At 38.9% G+C, this 16,965-nt stretch overlaps 1 protein-coding gene across 2 annotated transcripts in view; it reads left to right on the top strand.

Annotated features, from left to right (window-relative positions):
- Nucleotides 1–577: 577 nt before the first annotated feature.
- The window catches only part of TRPC7 (transient receptor potential cation channel subfamily C member 7), a gene marked incomplete at both ends in the record, with an annotated part of 62,706 nt that continues 46,318 nt past the window's right edge, over nt 578–16,965 (top strand). For both annotated transcript variants that reach the window (XM_079319460.1, XM_079319459.1), the window contains one exon: nt 578–1,330. In XM_079319460.1, the coding sequence (XP_079175586.1) occupies nt 578–1,330 (753 nt within the window). The remainder of the gene's footprint in view (nt 1,331–16,965) is intronic.

The raw sequence follows: 16,965 nt of genomic DNA, 5'->3' as shown, positions 1-16,965 counted from the left end.
ACCAGCTGAATCTTAGCAGAATATGCAATATAGTGATCCTTGTTAACAGGTGTTTAAAATTAGAAACATGGGTTTCAACTTTATGGAACATAGTCTATTGGCCTGATCCAAGATCTATTGACAAGAGAGAGTCCTGCTAACTTTCTTTACAGTTCATGACTTTAAGGACAAAATTTAAGAAGAGTAATTCAGAGAAATATTGTCTTGTGTATATTAGTCCTAAATATGATGTAATGATGTTCTAAACAATATGGATGGAAAATTATGTACATGCATTTCTTTTTCTATTTATCAAGTCAAGAATGTGCTGAGCATCCTTGTTGCAACCAGGAAGGGTGAACAAATCACAGGAGAGCTTGTCTTTTGTTCAGAAGCTAAGCTTTATTCCACGGGTGTCCTAAATGATTTTAAGTAACTGCTCAAACCATAAAAAGCTAATCACATCTGGTCATAATGACCAGACATAATGACACATTTCCAACCTTATTTCAGGTTCTGTGAAATGATAACTCTGCTAGGAGGTAACCAACATCCTTTTCTGGTTTTCTGTAGGTTGAGACTCAGCAATTCTAAAGACATGCATCGGAGGCACGCCACCCTTCGGGAGAAGGGCCGGCGCCAGGCCATCCGGGGCCCTGCCTACATGTTCAATGAGAAAGGCACCAGCCTCACTGCAGAGGAGGAACATTTCCTCGATTCTGCAGAATATGGCAACATTCCTGTTGTGCGAAAAATGCTGGAGGAGTCCAAAACCTTGAACTTCAATTGTGTCGATTACATGGGACAAAACGCCCTCCAGCTGGCGGTGGGGAATGAGCACCTGGAGGTGACAGAGCTGCTCCTCAAGAAGGAGAATCTCGCTCGAGTCGGGGATGCACTTCTGTTGGCCATCAGTAAAGGATACGTGCGCATTGTAGAAGCAATATTGAACCACCCAGCCTTCGCACAAGGACAGCGCCTCACACTCAGCCCTCTCGAGCAGGAACTGAGAGATGATGATTTTTATGCTTATGATGAAGATGGAACTCGGTTCTCCCATGACATTACCCCCATTATACTTGCTGCCCACTGCCAGGAGTATGAAATTGTTCATATCTTACTTCTAAAAGGTGCTCGGATTGAAAGGCCACATGACTATTTTTGCAAGTGCAATGAATGTATGGAAAAGCAGAGGAAGGACTCCTTTAGTCACTCTCGCTCAAGAATGAATGCCTACAAAGGATTAGCCAGTGCTGCTTATTTGTCTCTGTCCAGTGAAGACCCTGTGCTTACTGCTCTAGAGCTTAGCAATGAATTGGCCAGGCTAGCCAACATTGAAACTGAATTTAAGGTAACTCACCATTGCGCCTTTTTCCTTGGGCTGAGAGTGTTCAAGCTGTTGTATAGTTTACATGTTTGATCAAATTTTGGGTTGCTGTTTGACGGGTGGGGGAGTAAGACTTGCAGAGACTGCCAGATGTGTTAGCTATGCATAGATTCAGATCGCTGTCATTCTCTAGGTAATAAATGCTTGGAACTGAATATTGCATATTACAGCAGAAGCTTAAGTTTCTGTGTTGCGCACTGTGATTGCTTAGAATCTCTAGTTTGCAGCAGGAATAAAAATTAGGTTATTAAAAAAATGAAGACTCATTTTTTATAAGAAAGGTAAGTCATGTAATTGAGCAATTTATTTTAGAGGCAGAGTTCTAGAGGCTGTTTTAAGAATCCAGTACATCTAGTTCTGCTACAATGATAACATGTATAAATCAAGGAATTTTGGTTCTCTGTAAAATAATTTAAACTGTATTGCATCTTTTTGGTTTGGTGCTGCATCTATACATGATGGATTTCATCAAAAAGGAGAAGAAAAACAACCAATAAATTTTTATGAAGTTTATCATCATACCAAACATAAGAATAGAGCTTATGGAACTCTCTTATAAGATATTTGAAATTTCTGTTATCATAATGAGTTTGCAAATGCCAAATGCCATTTGCAATATTTCTCTAAGTCATTTACATGACATAAAGAGCATTGTCTCCTTTTCTAATATAAATTAGTCATTAAACCCCTCATTTTCGGTGGCTCAGCCATCAGCATAATACTTTTTTCTGACTTGTGGCTGTTGTGCAGCTACAATTATGATCAGTCACTCTGGGGTAATACAGTCCACATTGTGAGTAGACTAAGGAAGGATGCTCACCAGGAATTCATCATTTCTGGTTTAAAAAACTGTTAATGTGTTAAAGTATCTGTTTCAGGATTTGTAGCTCTATACTACAAAGGACTAGGGAGGACATCATCCCCCTGCACCAGGCACTGCTGGGGCCACCTTGAATCCCAGGTTCAGTTTTGAGCCCTTCACTCCAAGAAAGACATTGAGGTTCTAGAGCAAGTCCAGAGAAGGGCAATGGAGCTGGGGAAGGGTCTGGAACAGAAGTCTAATTAGGAGCAGGTGAGGGAGATGAGGGGGCTGAGCCTTGAGAAAAGGAGGCTCAGGGGGCACCTTCTCACTCTCTACAGCTCCCTGAGGGAGGTTTCTAGCCAGGTTGGGGTTGGTCTTTTCTCTCAGATAGCAAGCAACAGGAAAAACAGCCTCAAGTTGTGCCAGGGGAGGTTTAGGTTGGATATTAGAAAAAATCTCTTCATAGAGAAGGGGGTCAAGCCCTGGAAGAGGTTCTCCAGAGAAGTAGCTGTGTCACCATCCTGAAGGGATTTAAGAAGTGTGTAGATGTGTCACCTGAGGACATGGTTTAGTGGCAGTCTCAGAGGGCTTTTCCAGCCTAAATGTTTCTGTGAATCTGTGCTCTCCAATTCAAAAGCAAGAAGAAAACATATTCTCGGGCTTTGTAACCCTTTAGTAACCCTAACAAGAAAAAATACCCCAAACCACTGAGATCTTTTGGTCAATAAAATCAGGGTAAAATTTTGCAAATTCTTTTCCCCCATGTGCATCAGAATGCAAGGAAACAACAATTTGAAGGGGAAGTTACATTTGGATTTCAGTCTGACTGAAGCAACCTCCTTGGGCTCAGTGAGTCCAACTACTTGAGTGAGGGTTGCTCCGGTGTGAGAGCACTGGAGGCTCATGCCCACACTTAACATTAATCTCTCATTAATGCTCCAGCTTCTTTTCATAGAAAGCTGTATATTGAGAGGAGCATGAGCAGTCTCAGCATTGCATGCCTGTCAGTCCTGGTTAGTGTCTTGCTGCAGAAGAGTAAATACATTTCTACCAGAAACCTTCCTTTTGTTCCTGGAGCTGCCTGTGGGGTCTATACAGGTACATTCTCCAGGAGCAAACCAACATTCAAATATTGCAGAGTTAATGGTGGTTATATCTCTGCACTGGCAAATGGATGGGAATAAATCAATACCAGGAAAAAACCCAAAACATTAGAAACCTCTTGGAAAAGACTGAATTTCCAGGTTTTCCAAGTTCATTGCTTTTTGGAAGGGTCTGTGCAGCACACATCCATATATGTTAGTGAACTACCTATCTGTACCATTAATTTGCTTCAAAGATTTCACATTCTTTTAGTATGTTAATTCTTCCAGAAATTAAGAAATTTCTCAAGGTTCTAATGTATTCTCACTGTAGCAAGAAAAAAACCCAGAGGTATGTATTTATGTGAAAATATTTATTCTTATTAACATAATCAGTGTGATATGAAATAGGGTATTAATAAAACAGTGGGGGGTTTTCACAGAACATAACAATTTCAGAATTTATTTTGAGGAAAGAACACAATTGCTGAAAAGGTATTTAAGAAGCCCACAAATGAAAAAGTTTTATTAAATTAGACAAGTTCTAGAGAGCTTTTTTTGTGACTAAAATAATATTTTCCCAGAATTGTAATACGTTCAATTCTTAAGTTCTATAATTAAAACTGACACTCAACAGATTTATAAAATTATCACTTGGGATTATTTAAAAACATTATTTAAAAATTATGTCCAATTGCAGAAATACCGTTTTCAGGAGGTTTTTGGGGGGTACAAAGAGTCCTTGAAATGGAAAGACACAAAATTTTAATAATGTAGGTGGACAGATAGTAATTTAGTAACCTCTGAAGAAACTGCTAGCATGAGCTAATTAAAATATAAATTCAGTGCCTCTCGCCTGCTGCTTGCTGCCCCAAATCTCTTATGCAATAGCACCTTTCAGCACATCCAAATGAGAAGCCAGTATGTGTGCTGTTTTTTTAGGGAACACGAAATTTTTTAAGCAATTTTCCTCTTTGGGCAGAGAAATGTGAAACAAAACAGCCACAGAGACCACTTTAAAGAAGAAAACTTTTTGTTACCTCTGGTTGGCCAATTTACTCATTCTTTTGTTTTTTCCTGTGGCAGAAGCTGAATAGATTTTTTATCACCCTAATTTGCTAAGATTCAGTAAAATGCTGCAAATCTAACGAAACAGTTTTGCAAAATGTTGCCAAAAAAGAGCTCTCTTATTATAGAAAAAAAAATGGTTATGAAATATGTAGTCCTTTACTCTAGAAATAAATAAGGTTCTTTACCAAAGTAAAATGAAAAATATGGAACCAGATGTTTCTACAAAACCACATGTAGAAATGGGGTGAGATGGATTTCAGAAAAGAAAGAAGTAAACATCAGAGTCCTTGTGTATGTTTGCAGGTCTTCATGCAGCCCAAGTTGAAAGAAAATAACCTTAATTAAGTGGTTTGTCATTTTTGTATATCCCACTAGAAAGCTCAAAATTAAAACCCGTTCATGACTTTTTCTCTCCTTCTAGTCTTAATTTTGTATTTAAAAAACCAAACCAACATCCACTGAAGCAAAGGCAGTACAGATTTGGGGCCTCATTTAGCTCAGTGGATGGGTCCCTTCTTCTGTATTGCCCTTGGAAAAACAGAGAAATCCTGTGTGGATTGAAGGGTTCCAAGTGATCCTGCTTCTGCAGAATGTTGGAAAAACTGAGTGGGAAACGGAGGCACTCATAAAAAAAAATCTGAATTACAATTAGAACAGAAATATGGGACAAAGTTAATGTGCTTTGTAGTTTTCTGTAAAGGGCGGAAAATAGACATTAGGTTAATGATTAATATGTGAAGCTGTTTTGAGGAAGAAAGCATTTATTGTCAACCTGACAGAGCAGATCCTTCTAGTTCACACAGGAAGAATTCTCCTCCCTCATTCTCCCTTTTTTACTCAAAAAACTCATCTCTGCACATTCCAATTTCTTTAAAAGCTTTCAGATCTTGGACCTCAGTCATAAAGCAAATAATCCTTCTGCCATCTACCAGAGGATTCTGTTTGTTTTGCTCATATTAATAAGTCTGATGTCACTTGCAGTATGAATAACATGGCCAGGATTTGTCTGTCTGAACCAGCCATCATCCCTGAGCCAGGCTGATGAGAATTGCTCTCCTCTTTGGTCCAGAGAAATCAATCTCCCTCATGGCAGCTTGGTGTGAAAGCATATGCAGATGTCTGCACCGTTACCAGCTGTCCACAGCCAGGTGACTCATTTCCAAGACTGGAATATTAAAAGCAGAGTCAACAGAGTCGTTTTTATATGTCCATCAAAAAAAACCTAAGGAGATTGAATTTCTAGCAAACAGCCTGCAGGAAATATCTTTGCAACTGTCTTTAATAGCAGCTTCAGCTTAATATTACTGTGCACATTGTGGAAACTGAGTGAAACCCACAACAATAGTTCTGTTTACTTTTCCTAGAGCAGTGACTGTGTTCTCCTTTTTCTGGTGAGTTTCCACTCCACAGCCAGGACTTTTACAGCCTTTCACACTCTCAAATTAGACCACATGCTTGGGTATGTCAGGAAGCATCCTTGTGATGAAGTAAATCAGGCAAATCATTTAGCAATCCAGACAAATCAAATTAGAGACTCGCAAAGGAGGCTTAGAAAAGATCTCAGCAACCATAAGTGGTAAATCAGATCTCAACTACTCTTGATTAAAATGTTACTAAAAGCAAGATCAAAATCACCACCTGGAAGACATATGGTGTGTGGTCTTTGTTTACTACAACATAACATGCTTTGTTTCTCTTTTATATTTCTTACTTTCTCCTTTCCTGTAAAACACTTGCTCTAAAAGCTGTTGGGATCCAAAGGCAGGTCTTGGCAGTGAGCCTGCCTTCATGTGCAGATGAGCATCAGGTCCAGGCTCAGCTGGCTGTGGGATGGGTGGTTGATGGGGCAACAAATCATTTCTTTTAATGTGAATTCCTTCAAGGATGAGCCTGCTGGAACTGCCTCTTGTTCCATTGGGGCTGCACTGATGCAAAGCAGCTAAGGCTCAGATTCCTCCATTCTCATAATGCTGAAAGAGTAACAAAACAGCCCTTGAGACTCAATGACTTGTAGCTCTTAAGGGTGATTTGGCATTCTTCTTGCCTCAGTAAATGAGCTCCAACTTTTATTCCACCTAACTAGCTAACTTCACAAAATACGCTTAAGTTAAATGTTTTAAGAGAAATTACTTTACCCATTTTCTCTGTATTTCTGGCTCCATGCTGCAGGGAAGGAAAAAAATCATTAGACTCTTTGTCTTTAGAAAATGGCATAAAACATCCAAGACTAAAATAATTAGAACAAGAAATACTTTAAGAGAATGGAGAATAGCAGTGAACTGGGAAAGAGAAAAATACTTGAAAACCCTCAGAGTCTAAATCAGCAAGGCTGCACTTACAAACTCTGCTTCCTACCCAGCCTGAAAAGACTCTTGGATTTGCTTCCTCACAGGACTGACTGATAGGAGCTGGTGCCTGCAACTCATCTCCCACTGAAACCAGAAGCTGGTGTGGGAACCCCTCTAATTAGCCTCATGAACATTCCTATAAATCCATGACTTAATATTTCCTCTCTGACCCATTCTGCTTTGAGTGATCTTTTAATCTATTCTTAAACTCTGCCCTCAACTTATTATCTGGCAGACATCTTGTTTCTGTTATGTTTGGGAATACGTTTTTATGACTCATTTATTATTTCAGCAAGCTTCTCTTAAATTTGTTATTATGTTTATATGGCATTTGTTTAAGTTTACATTTAATTTTTCAGACATTCTGTTCTTTTCTTTATTTTTCTTCCAGACAGGACTTGCATATTTTAAAGAGATGCATTTTTTGCTTAAGCAGCTTTCATTTTTTTTCCCCTCAAGTTTCACTTTGATGGGTTTTAAGAAGAGGAGAGAGAAGGGAACTTCAGAAATTTAGTATGGTAGGCAGAATGTATTCATTGCCTTTTGCTACTGTTTTTATTTTCTTTTGCACAGCTCCCCATCTTACCTAGTGCCTGTTTTGAAAATTAAGCATCACTAATACAAATACTTACGAGTATATGAACAGTCACTGCCCCCAAGGGATTGTTTTTTGGATATTAATTTTTCCAGGTCAATCATTGGTGAGAATATTGTCGTTTCATAAGGATGGAGTCAGGGATGTGGTTTGGTGGTTTTTAAACTTCAAAAAGAGTTGATCCTTTTTTTTTTTCCCCTCTCACCTATGAGACAGTTTTCCCCACTGCCATGAAAACACACACATTTAGAACCTACAATTCTTTTATTTTAATTTTCACTTGTGCAACCAATTACCCAACTCCTAATACAGGAAAGAATCAAGTCCCAGTAAAGCAGGAAAACAAATTTCCTATTGTTCGAAATTTAACTTTTTGTTGGAACAAATTAGGTATCAAAATAAGAGAGGAAATTAAAAGTGATAATGGAAATAGCCTGGGAGAAGGAGAATGTATTTAAGCCTTGTAGTGAAATTAGTGTTTGGCTCACTGAGTGGGACTTGCTCTGTGCAGAAGGAATTCATTCTCTATGCTGTTCTTTTTCAGAGACAAATTCACTAATAATAGATGCTATACCAGCTTTGTCTTGAGAGCTTAATTAATTAATCACAGTTACAATTTTCCATAGATATATAGCAGAGACTGGAAAAAGGATATATATAGTCTTTCTGCCCTTAAAATCTACCAAATTTGTGACTCTTGTGTTGCTCTCTTTAAATATTTATAAATTAATAAATACCCTTTATATTTTGAGAGCTGTTATGGTAAGTGCTCTTTTTAGGTTCTGTGATTAAATAATTTTCTGCCTGGCATGTTGCCCAAGAAAAATGGTTTTAAAATGTTGCATGAGAAGAAAATCTTCAAAGCTTTTTAGAGGGGTGTAGAGCCACTGCCAAAGCTGTGATGTCTGGAGCTGTCTCGAGAAATCCAGATTTGTATCTCTGTGTGTGAAGGTGTGTTAGCATCTGTCTAAGTCTGTTCACAGTCAAGAAGAGTAGTAGGTGCTCTGATTCATAGTGAGGGGTATAACTCAGTCTACTACAACCCACCTGGAAAAATTAAGACCATTTCTCATGGAAGTTGTAACTCTGTTGGCAGCACAAGCCACTGAGCAGTCACATAAAATTGGATAATGTCCACTGCCCACAAGGTTATTTCACCCACCTTAGGAGTGACATTGTTGTTAAAGTCTTCCAGCTGAAAGAAAACCTCTTTAAAGCTATCAAAAAAACTTTATATGAAGGAAAGTATTTTCTTTGCTTTCCTGGGAGAACCAGCCCATTCTCTCTTTTGCAAAAGTGAAAGGGGAAAGAAGACCCTTACTACACATCAAAGCATGGACAATTCAGCAGTGTAAGAAAATGTAATATTTAAATTAATACCTCAAGGTTTTAAAACAACTCTTGATGAATTAATTCAAATATTACATTTGAACAACCTAAAGCAACCTCCAAAAATTGAAGGAAACTTTCTGCATTTGAGGATGGCAAGACAGATGAAGCCCTGGAAATATCTGACTCTCCCAGAGAGTATATCTGGCATACTTTTGTTTCCTGTGATGCTACTGCAAGAGAGATTTTTGGCAATGCCAGTGTGTACACCATCAGTGCAATGTTTATTACCCTTTACAGCTCCCTGGGAAGTCATTTTTAGTCCTACTCAGTTAAGGATGAGCAACATTGCAACAGCAGCACTTAACATCTTACTGCTTGCAGCTTGATTGAACATGGCCCTGGAGCAGGATTTAGTTTAGGTGAGCAACAGAAATGACCATAAAAATATAAAATCACATGGAATCCTCTTACAATCATTAATGGGAGAAAACATCTGGGAAGTAGAGAGCAATAGCAAATTGTCACATAAGGAAGTATCACAGCAGTTAACACAGCACTGTTGAGAAATTTAGAAGCATTTTTACATATAAAACTTTTAAGCCAATCACTGTGGTGCTTTAGCCAGGTAGAGAAATAAGTGTAAAATAAGTTGAAATTGCTTTAAGGTATTTTTCCTGGGATTTCAGTGTTTCCTCACAAATAAGCAGCCTATTGTCCATCAAGAGCACATTTCTGATGACTGGAAGATCCCTACAAATATTTTTTAAAGGACCTGAAAGGCAGCAGCTGGTAAGGGTGGTGAGCAGAGTGAAGTCCCTTACACATAAACAATCCTGTGATAAAAGTGTAACAAAATCGAGGAGGAAATCCAGCAATATAAATGTGTTTGTTTCTCCCCTGAAAGAACCATCTAATATTAAACTTCTGAATCTGAAGCTTCAACCTTCCAGTAAATGGGTAGGACTGGGGCTGTCAGTGTGCTTCTCTTTGTATACATGGCAGGTGACTCTTTTCCCTTTTGTAGCCTGCTGTACTGATTATATTAAGTCCAGATTTTCCACACAGTTCTTGAATTCTGGATGTGATGAGGAATTTGGAAGTTGATTTTTGTTATGTGAGATGACTTTTGTAAACCATTCTGAGGGCCTTGTGGCAACTCATTTTATTGAACCGTAATTTTCAGGAAATATATTTGTGTATGTGACATCTCATATGCAGTAACATGGAGCATATCGAATATATTTAGAAGGAGTGTAGAGCTGAGGGATCTCCTTTTCATCCTTCTTAGACCTAAACTTCTGTTAGTGAATACAAGAGTCATTTACCTTTGATACAGGCAGTTGCTGGATATTCTGTAGCTAAGGTGATGTACCACAAAGCTTGTAACATGTTACTTGGGAATGTAAAGAGTTTTTAGTAAATAGAAGGAAAATAAACACCTGTCATTTTGAGATAATTTGTTGTGTTTAGGGGAAACTCATGTGAAGGCAAGGTTAAATACAGTTATATTAATTAGTGTTACTATGATATAAGGGAAGTGATATAAGATCAAATTAAATTGATTTAATGTCCCTGTATGTTGTCAAATCATGTATACCACATATGGCTGAGCAAAGGACAGTAGGTCACTGCTGTGAAGATTTAGGCAGCATTTAACTGGCTAATGGGAGCTCTTGTAGCAGAAGTGGTGCTGATACCTGCTTCTCAGCCACTTTCTGCTTCTCAGAGACAGGGAGTTAAGAAAATTATTTGGTTTTAGAGATTGTTTTGAATTTAGGAATGAAGATGACCTGCCTGTATTGTCTTCTGTGTGCAAGCACTACTCTGCAACAGCTTTGTCAGTACAGATGCTTAGAAGGTTTACTCTAACAGATACAATAACTGTCACAAACCCATCAGAGAAGGAAAAATAGTTTAGAAATACTTTCAAAATTGAAATGTAAGAAGTTCAGCTTACCACAATCTTATTATTGTCACATTTTGATCTTTGTAACAGCTTTAACATGGGATAGAAACTCAGTAGCTGGCAAAATCATGACCCATTAAACCATTGAGTCTTCAGATTTGTTGGAGCCATGATTTCATCCTCATCCTTTGAAGGAATGATGTGCAGTGGAGCAATGGGGTGAGCAGTGGGTCTGGCCTGAGGCTGAGCCCTGCTCATGGATCCCTCTCTTTATAGAAATGAGGAATAACATACCACAGATATGTTATAACATGTCTCAGATCCATTACAGCATGGTGTGATCAGTTGGTGTATCAGTAGGTGGGATTTTTCCCTATCACAATCTCTCCCAACAATCTGGATTCTCCCACAGAATGAACCTTTGTCTCTCCAGTCTCTAAGCAATAAAGGTGAGACAAACCCCTCTGTGCCACCTCCAGCTGCTCTTTGGCTGCCCTGTCCCAGTGCCAGGGCTTTGTGTGGTGCTTGGCTGGAGCCCTCACTGCTGCTCCAGAGCACAGCATCCTGCATTTCCCTGCCATGTCTGCTGCCAGCTGCTCAGAGAGCTCTCATCAGTAGGGAGAGTGATTTGGCCAGTTGCCTGTGTTTAGTTAACAGTGACAGAGTGTTTTCCCTTCTTGCCCACTGAGCGTGGAAAACAAAATGAGTTCTGGTGCTCAAATTGGTGCGTGCACTCGATGGCAGTGCAGCAAGGAGAGCTCCTGCTGGCCATTGGAAAGGAAAGACTTATTGGACCTTTCTATCACTGGGTCCTCTGCAGGGAGTACAGAGCTCATCTGACTTAGAGCTGCCCTTACACACTTACCATTCACCTAAGAGAATTTTCTCAGCATACTTACTAATATAAAATGACACAGCAACACAATTCCCCTTCTTCCTCCCCTCAGCAATGAGTGGTACCCAGAGGGGGCCACCTTAGAGCACCAAAGATGAAGATACTTTTCAGAAAGCCAAAATCCAATTCTTGTTGAGGAAAACAGATAGAGGAGTCTGTAATCACTACTGTGATGTCAGTCCAGCACAACATTGGTAAACTTTGCATTTAATTAGCACCACCAAATGGCCAACTGCTCAGCTGGTATCAGCACTGGGGTTTTGGGAATAGTTAGGAGTTAGGGAGGTTTATTATGAGCAAGATGACTGCTTTCCAAAGAGTGCTGCTCATTATTCATGTTGGGAAGGGATATCTACTGGAACTACAAATGAGCATAATTAGGATGATTGCTCTGAATAGAATAATGATGTTAGATCAGCAGATGGGAGAATGGAGTCAGGTACATTTATCCCAGGCACTGTAGGGAATCAATATTGTATTAATGAATGTAAACGGAGTAACACATTCTGAGGATCTCAAGTCTGACATCAAATAGGATGCAGATGGGAAGTGATTTAGTTTATCTCTCATTATGTTGTTAATTGTTGTTATTGTAGATAATTATGATGAACTTATCCTCACTGAGTCCAGGCAGACTATTAAGAGAATTGTGGATGAACAGTAATGGTATACAAACACTTTCATATTGCTTTAAAATAGTGCTATCTATGGTAGTATCTATGTTTTTTTGCCATTTACATGATCAAAAATGGCGGTTTTCTGGAATATAATTTGTTGCAGAGAAGTTGTCACCAGTGCAGCATGGAAACAGCTCATTGCCCACTGGGTGTCTTTTCATTTTCACTCTACAAACCCCAGGATCTGAACTCATTTCAGAACTAAGAGATATAAATATACACTTTTAATTTTCATATTTCTGCTCAAGAAGGGTCTCCAGCACAACTCCTAAATCTGCTCTTCATAGAGAGAGGACAATTTCCATATGGTCAAGAGTGCTCTATGCCAGGGCTCAGCAGCTGGGATGTTTCCAAAGTGCTTGGTTGATGCTTATGTGCTGTGGGAACCAGAATTCCACCCACTCTGATGCTTGTGACCAGTTTTATTAGAAACTCTCCATTCTGGACATTGAGAACTGTGGCAGTTGGCTGTTTGAGACCTAGAAAACATAAAGTTATTTTAGTTATTAATATCACTTGCATCGTGGGTCACAGCTAAGCCAAGATTCACTTGCAGGATGGATTTAGGAGTCTTTTCCTTGATATGCATGTGCTGCTTGTAGCCAAAATTCCTGTGAGGGGAGAAACTCAGCACCTTTGAGCAAACAAGTATGTTGCTTAAGCAAATTGGTGTCAAATTTACCTCAGCCTAAGGGATAAATGAAGCTGAATTGAGCAAAGAATTGCTTTGAATTTAAATGCATTATTTTCTCCTGTTATTTTCCCATCTGATTTTCAGGAAATTCAGATATTTCAAGCTCCTGAGCTAAAAAGAGTCACAATTGAGAGCAGCTAATTCTTTTAATACAAGGAAGCCATTTAATCTCAAATTTTATAGGAAATAAAAATCTTTCCCAGTGAAGCTTGCAACACAGAGATCGGGAATTTAATATACATGGGAAAATGTCAGAGAGAAAAAGTATGGGTGGCATAAGGAATGAGAAACTTGGCCCAGATGTAACTTTGTGCTTTGATAAATCTCTCACATCAGAGCTGCAGAATGACCTGAAAGGAGGTTGTGGTGAAGTGGGGGTTGGCCTTTTCTCCCAGGTAACCAGTGATTCTCAGTGTTATCCCCACACAATGAGTAAACACATATTTGAATGTCATGGAGAAGGATTTGGAACACTGCATGCATCATCATGAGTTTGATTTTACAGCTGCCATGAGCAGATCCTGAGCTCTTCTTCAACCAGAAATTTATCAGAGTAGTATTTTGAAATGCATAGTTTGCATTAAAAGAGAAGCTGTTGACAGGACACAGGGGGCAGACCCTCTCCTTGGCTGAATTTGTGTATTCCCCACATTTGGCATGCACATTTTGTTAATACCTCTGTCTAGGCTGTCCTGTTTATGTGACATCCAAGGACTTGATTGTTTATCTTCTAAAAACAGGTGTTTCAGCATAAACATTCAAATGAGATAGGGAAAATCTGCAAGAAAAAAAAAAAAAAACACCTTTCACTTAGTTGAAGGATCAAAACCTGTGGCTTATTTGTGATGTGTGTTTGAAAGCAAGCTGAGGTGATAGGAAAGAGAAGTACATCAAGCATCAAATGACATCTTATGTTGAAAAACTGCCAACTTTGAGACTTTAAATATTCTCATTTTTAAAGAATGTTCACTAATATAATTTCTGTTCTAGGTTAATTAAATATTTTCAGAGCCTTGGAATGGGGTGGTAGCTCTCTGCTGAATAGCACTGATATTGCTGCACAGGGTGCTCAGTAATGGCACCAGCCAGGCTGAAGGTGACTTTGGGGGAAAGGAGTAGAGCAGATGGAGGTGTTTTTCTGGCAACTTTTCATTAGGTATGAAAAGAAAGATTGTATTCTGCTCAGGGTGAGAACTTTGGATAGGTCAAGTCATCCATTAATTTCAGTGTAGAGGGAGTTCTCATGTACAGGAAACTTAAGTTTCATATAGTAAAGAAAATCAATAGAAGTATTAAAAAAGGCTGGGAGAGGACTGAATCTGGAATTTCTTATGCTAGGAAATCTAAAACTTTGGTTGAAGAGTCAGAAATTGTGCTTAGTCTCAGTCTTTAACTTCCTTTAAGGATTATGTTAGATTCCTGCCTTTGCTTCCCCAAATAATCCATCCATTAATTTTAGATTAAAAAATCCACCTAGACACCTTATAAAGGAATTGCTCCAAGGGGAAGTCAAAGTAAAGTATTTTTCCTTTTCTAATGTTTTTATTGATGGAAAAACTGCTTCAAAAATTTATTCATTAGTTTTGGTCCCACAGAAGCTACATTTATCAAAAATATGAGTAATTTCCCAGAAAAAGTTATTGGTAGAGCTGTTAAATTTGAAAGAGCTAGAGCAGAAAAGAGCTAAAGTGCAAAAAAGTAGGAACAAAACAGGGAGGTACAAACCTGTCCTTTCTGCTGCTTTTGACAGTGTGAGCTGCAAAAATCCCAACTTAAAATTATTGGAATTTTATTGCTGAAAATTAAACATATACCTGGACCTGCAAATGATACTGCAAAAGCATGGTAACAAATTCTAAAGGATTTTCAACTCCACAACTAGAATCATTGTCACCATCTTGTTGAGCTTCTTTAAAAACTTTGGGTATCTACCAGTCAATAGGTATAAAGTGAAATCCAAGATCAGTGGTTTGATTGATTCCATGATGCTCTATCCCCTTGGTGGAGGGATATGCTGTCTTAGAGATGAGCTTCTGCAGGGAATATGAAGAGATGAATTGCAGCTAGAAAGCTGAGAAGCATAAAGAGACACCAAAAAAAAAAAAAAATAGTCTTATTGTAAATTGGTCAGTGCAACTGCCATAAAAATCCTTGCATGATGCAAGGGATGGCATAGTGGGATATTTCCATGGCTTGTTGAAAGTCAGAATATTTTTGGTCCTCAGTCAAATGATCATGTTGTTTTCTGGGCTTCTTTGGAGAAGAATTGTGTCAACACAGACAGCACCCTGGTCTGTCCTTTGGCTCTTATATTGGCCACATCTCTTAGTGTCTCCTGACAAAATCCCCCTTTGCCTGAGGACCCCTCTGCTCTGCCATGCCACAGCCTGGACCTGCTCAGAGGACAAATCATGGCCATGTTTACCTTGGCTCCATTTAGAAGGATCCAAATTATTTGGAATTAACAGAGTCACACTTCTGAAATGTGTAATTCTTGTATTAACAGATTGCTTATTATATTAAGATTAAGAAGTCAAGGTCTGGATCATTTTAAAAATGAACTGGGGCATCTGTTCCTACCTCTAGAAATATTCAGCAACCTGCACCTGAGTAGGGAAATGTTTTTAATGAGCACTGAGCTTTAAATTCAGAGACATGCCCACAGGTATGGCACAATATACCCAGAGCTCCAATAATTCTCTGATGTGCTGCCACTTAAGAAGCAGGAGAACACAAACCAGCTGGATGTGTTTCCTGGAAAATTAACTGTGCATCCTTGCCATAGACTGTGGATATAGGCATTTAGCCTAGAAACAGTAAGAATGCACTCAAATGTATTCAAAAGTGTCAGCAGCTGGCAGAGCTCTTTGGGAGGGGGCTCAGAGCATTTCAGAAGTTAACAAAGCTACATGGTCAGAACCAGTGCAGAGCCCTTCCTCAGCACCTTCTCTCATCACCCACCCTCCCACAAGCTTTGGCTTCTTTTCACTCCCAAATATATGGCCAGCCAAAGACCCTGTAAATACCTAGAAGGAAATTTGTCCCACAGCTTTTCTAGATAGGCTCGTGCATATTTCATGTGATATCTAATTGGTAAATATTTATGAGCATTTTGAATATTTGACATGAGAGTTTATTTAACAATTCATTTCAAATCTTGCATGAAACATTTCTGCTTTTATTTTCCCTCCTTTCTCTCACCTTTTTTTTTTCTTTCTACAAGAATTTTATTTGGGGGAGTTTTCTGTTCATATTTACAGAATTACCTCTCCATTTTTTTCCTGCTGTCTCTTCTCAAAATACTAATCTAAGCAATGCAATATTTCTCTCCTTGATATATGTGTATATGTGATGCAGATTAAATACAAAGAGCCAAGGGCTCAAAGAAACATAAAAAGAGACTCTGTGCAATGTGTCTACAGCTTTCATTTGCACAGCAAATTTAATGTTACCCAGAAATGCCAGATACGTTCCTGGTCTTAGTTTTTTCTCATTTCACTTAACTTTTTACTCAAACTCCATCTCTCTGACCTGAAAGAGCTCTTTTCTGAAAAAAACCTGGTTGGTTTTGAACAGATGTGGAGACATGACAGAGTTCATTTAGAACATAATCAACAGATAATAATAGGGTACTCAGAGAAATTGCAGTGAATGACAAGTACCATCAGCCTTTTCAAAACATCAAAATTAGACATTTTTAACTCTACATGCACAACAGTGTTAGAAGAAGCAGGAAATGACTAATTTGGAATCCTTTTATTATGTTCTAGTTTTTAAAAAATTATATTGTAACATTCTCAGGCATTATCCTGATCCTTCTCTGCTCACTGCCTCTATATGAAATAAAATTCTCTTCCATGTGTTGTTTGAAACAGACTGGCTGTCTTGCCTATTTAGTTACATCCCTCATCTTCCTCCCTGAGGCTTGACAGTGCTCAGCTTGTCAGGATGAGGCCCCAGCATCTCTCATGTGTGATTTGCCATTTTCATTACTGTAAAAAATCCATCTGGTTTATGAACCTCATAATCCCCAGACTACCATAATATGGCATCTGACTGGGGTGCTTGGGAAGCTTTGGGTTACAGTCATTGCCTGTGTCTGCTTCTGCTGCACTGCTGGGAGAACCAAGCTGGATTTTGTGTCTCCAGCCCTGAGTTTCTTGTTGTGCCACCCAGGCTTGCTGCCAGGATGGTTCA

This window comes from Erithacus rubecula (genome assembly GCF_903797595.1).
Source record: "Erithacus rubecula genome assembly, chromosome: 16".
Lineage (NCBI taxonomy): Eukaryota > Metazoa > Chordata > Aves > Passeriformes > Muscicapidae > Erithacus > Erithacus rubecula.
Note: the sequence above shows the minus strand (reverse complement) of the source record. Positions and strands in the feature narration are given on the sequence as shown.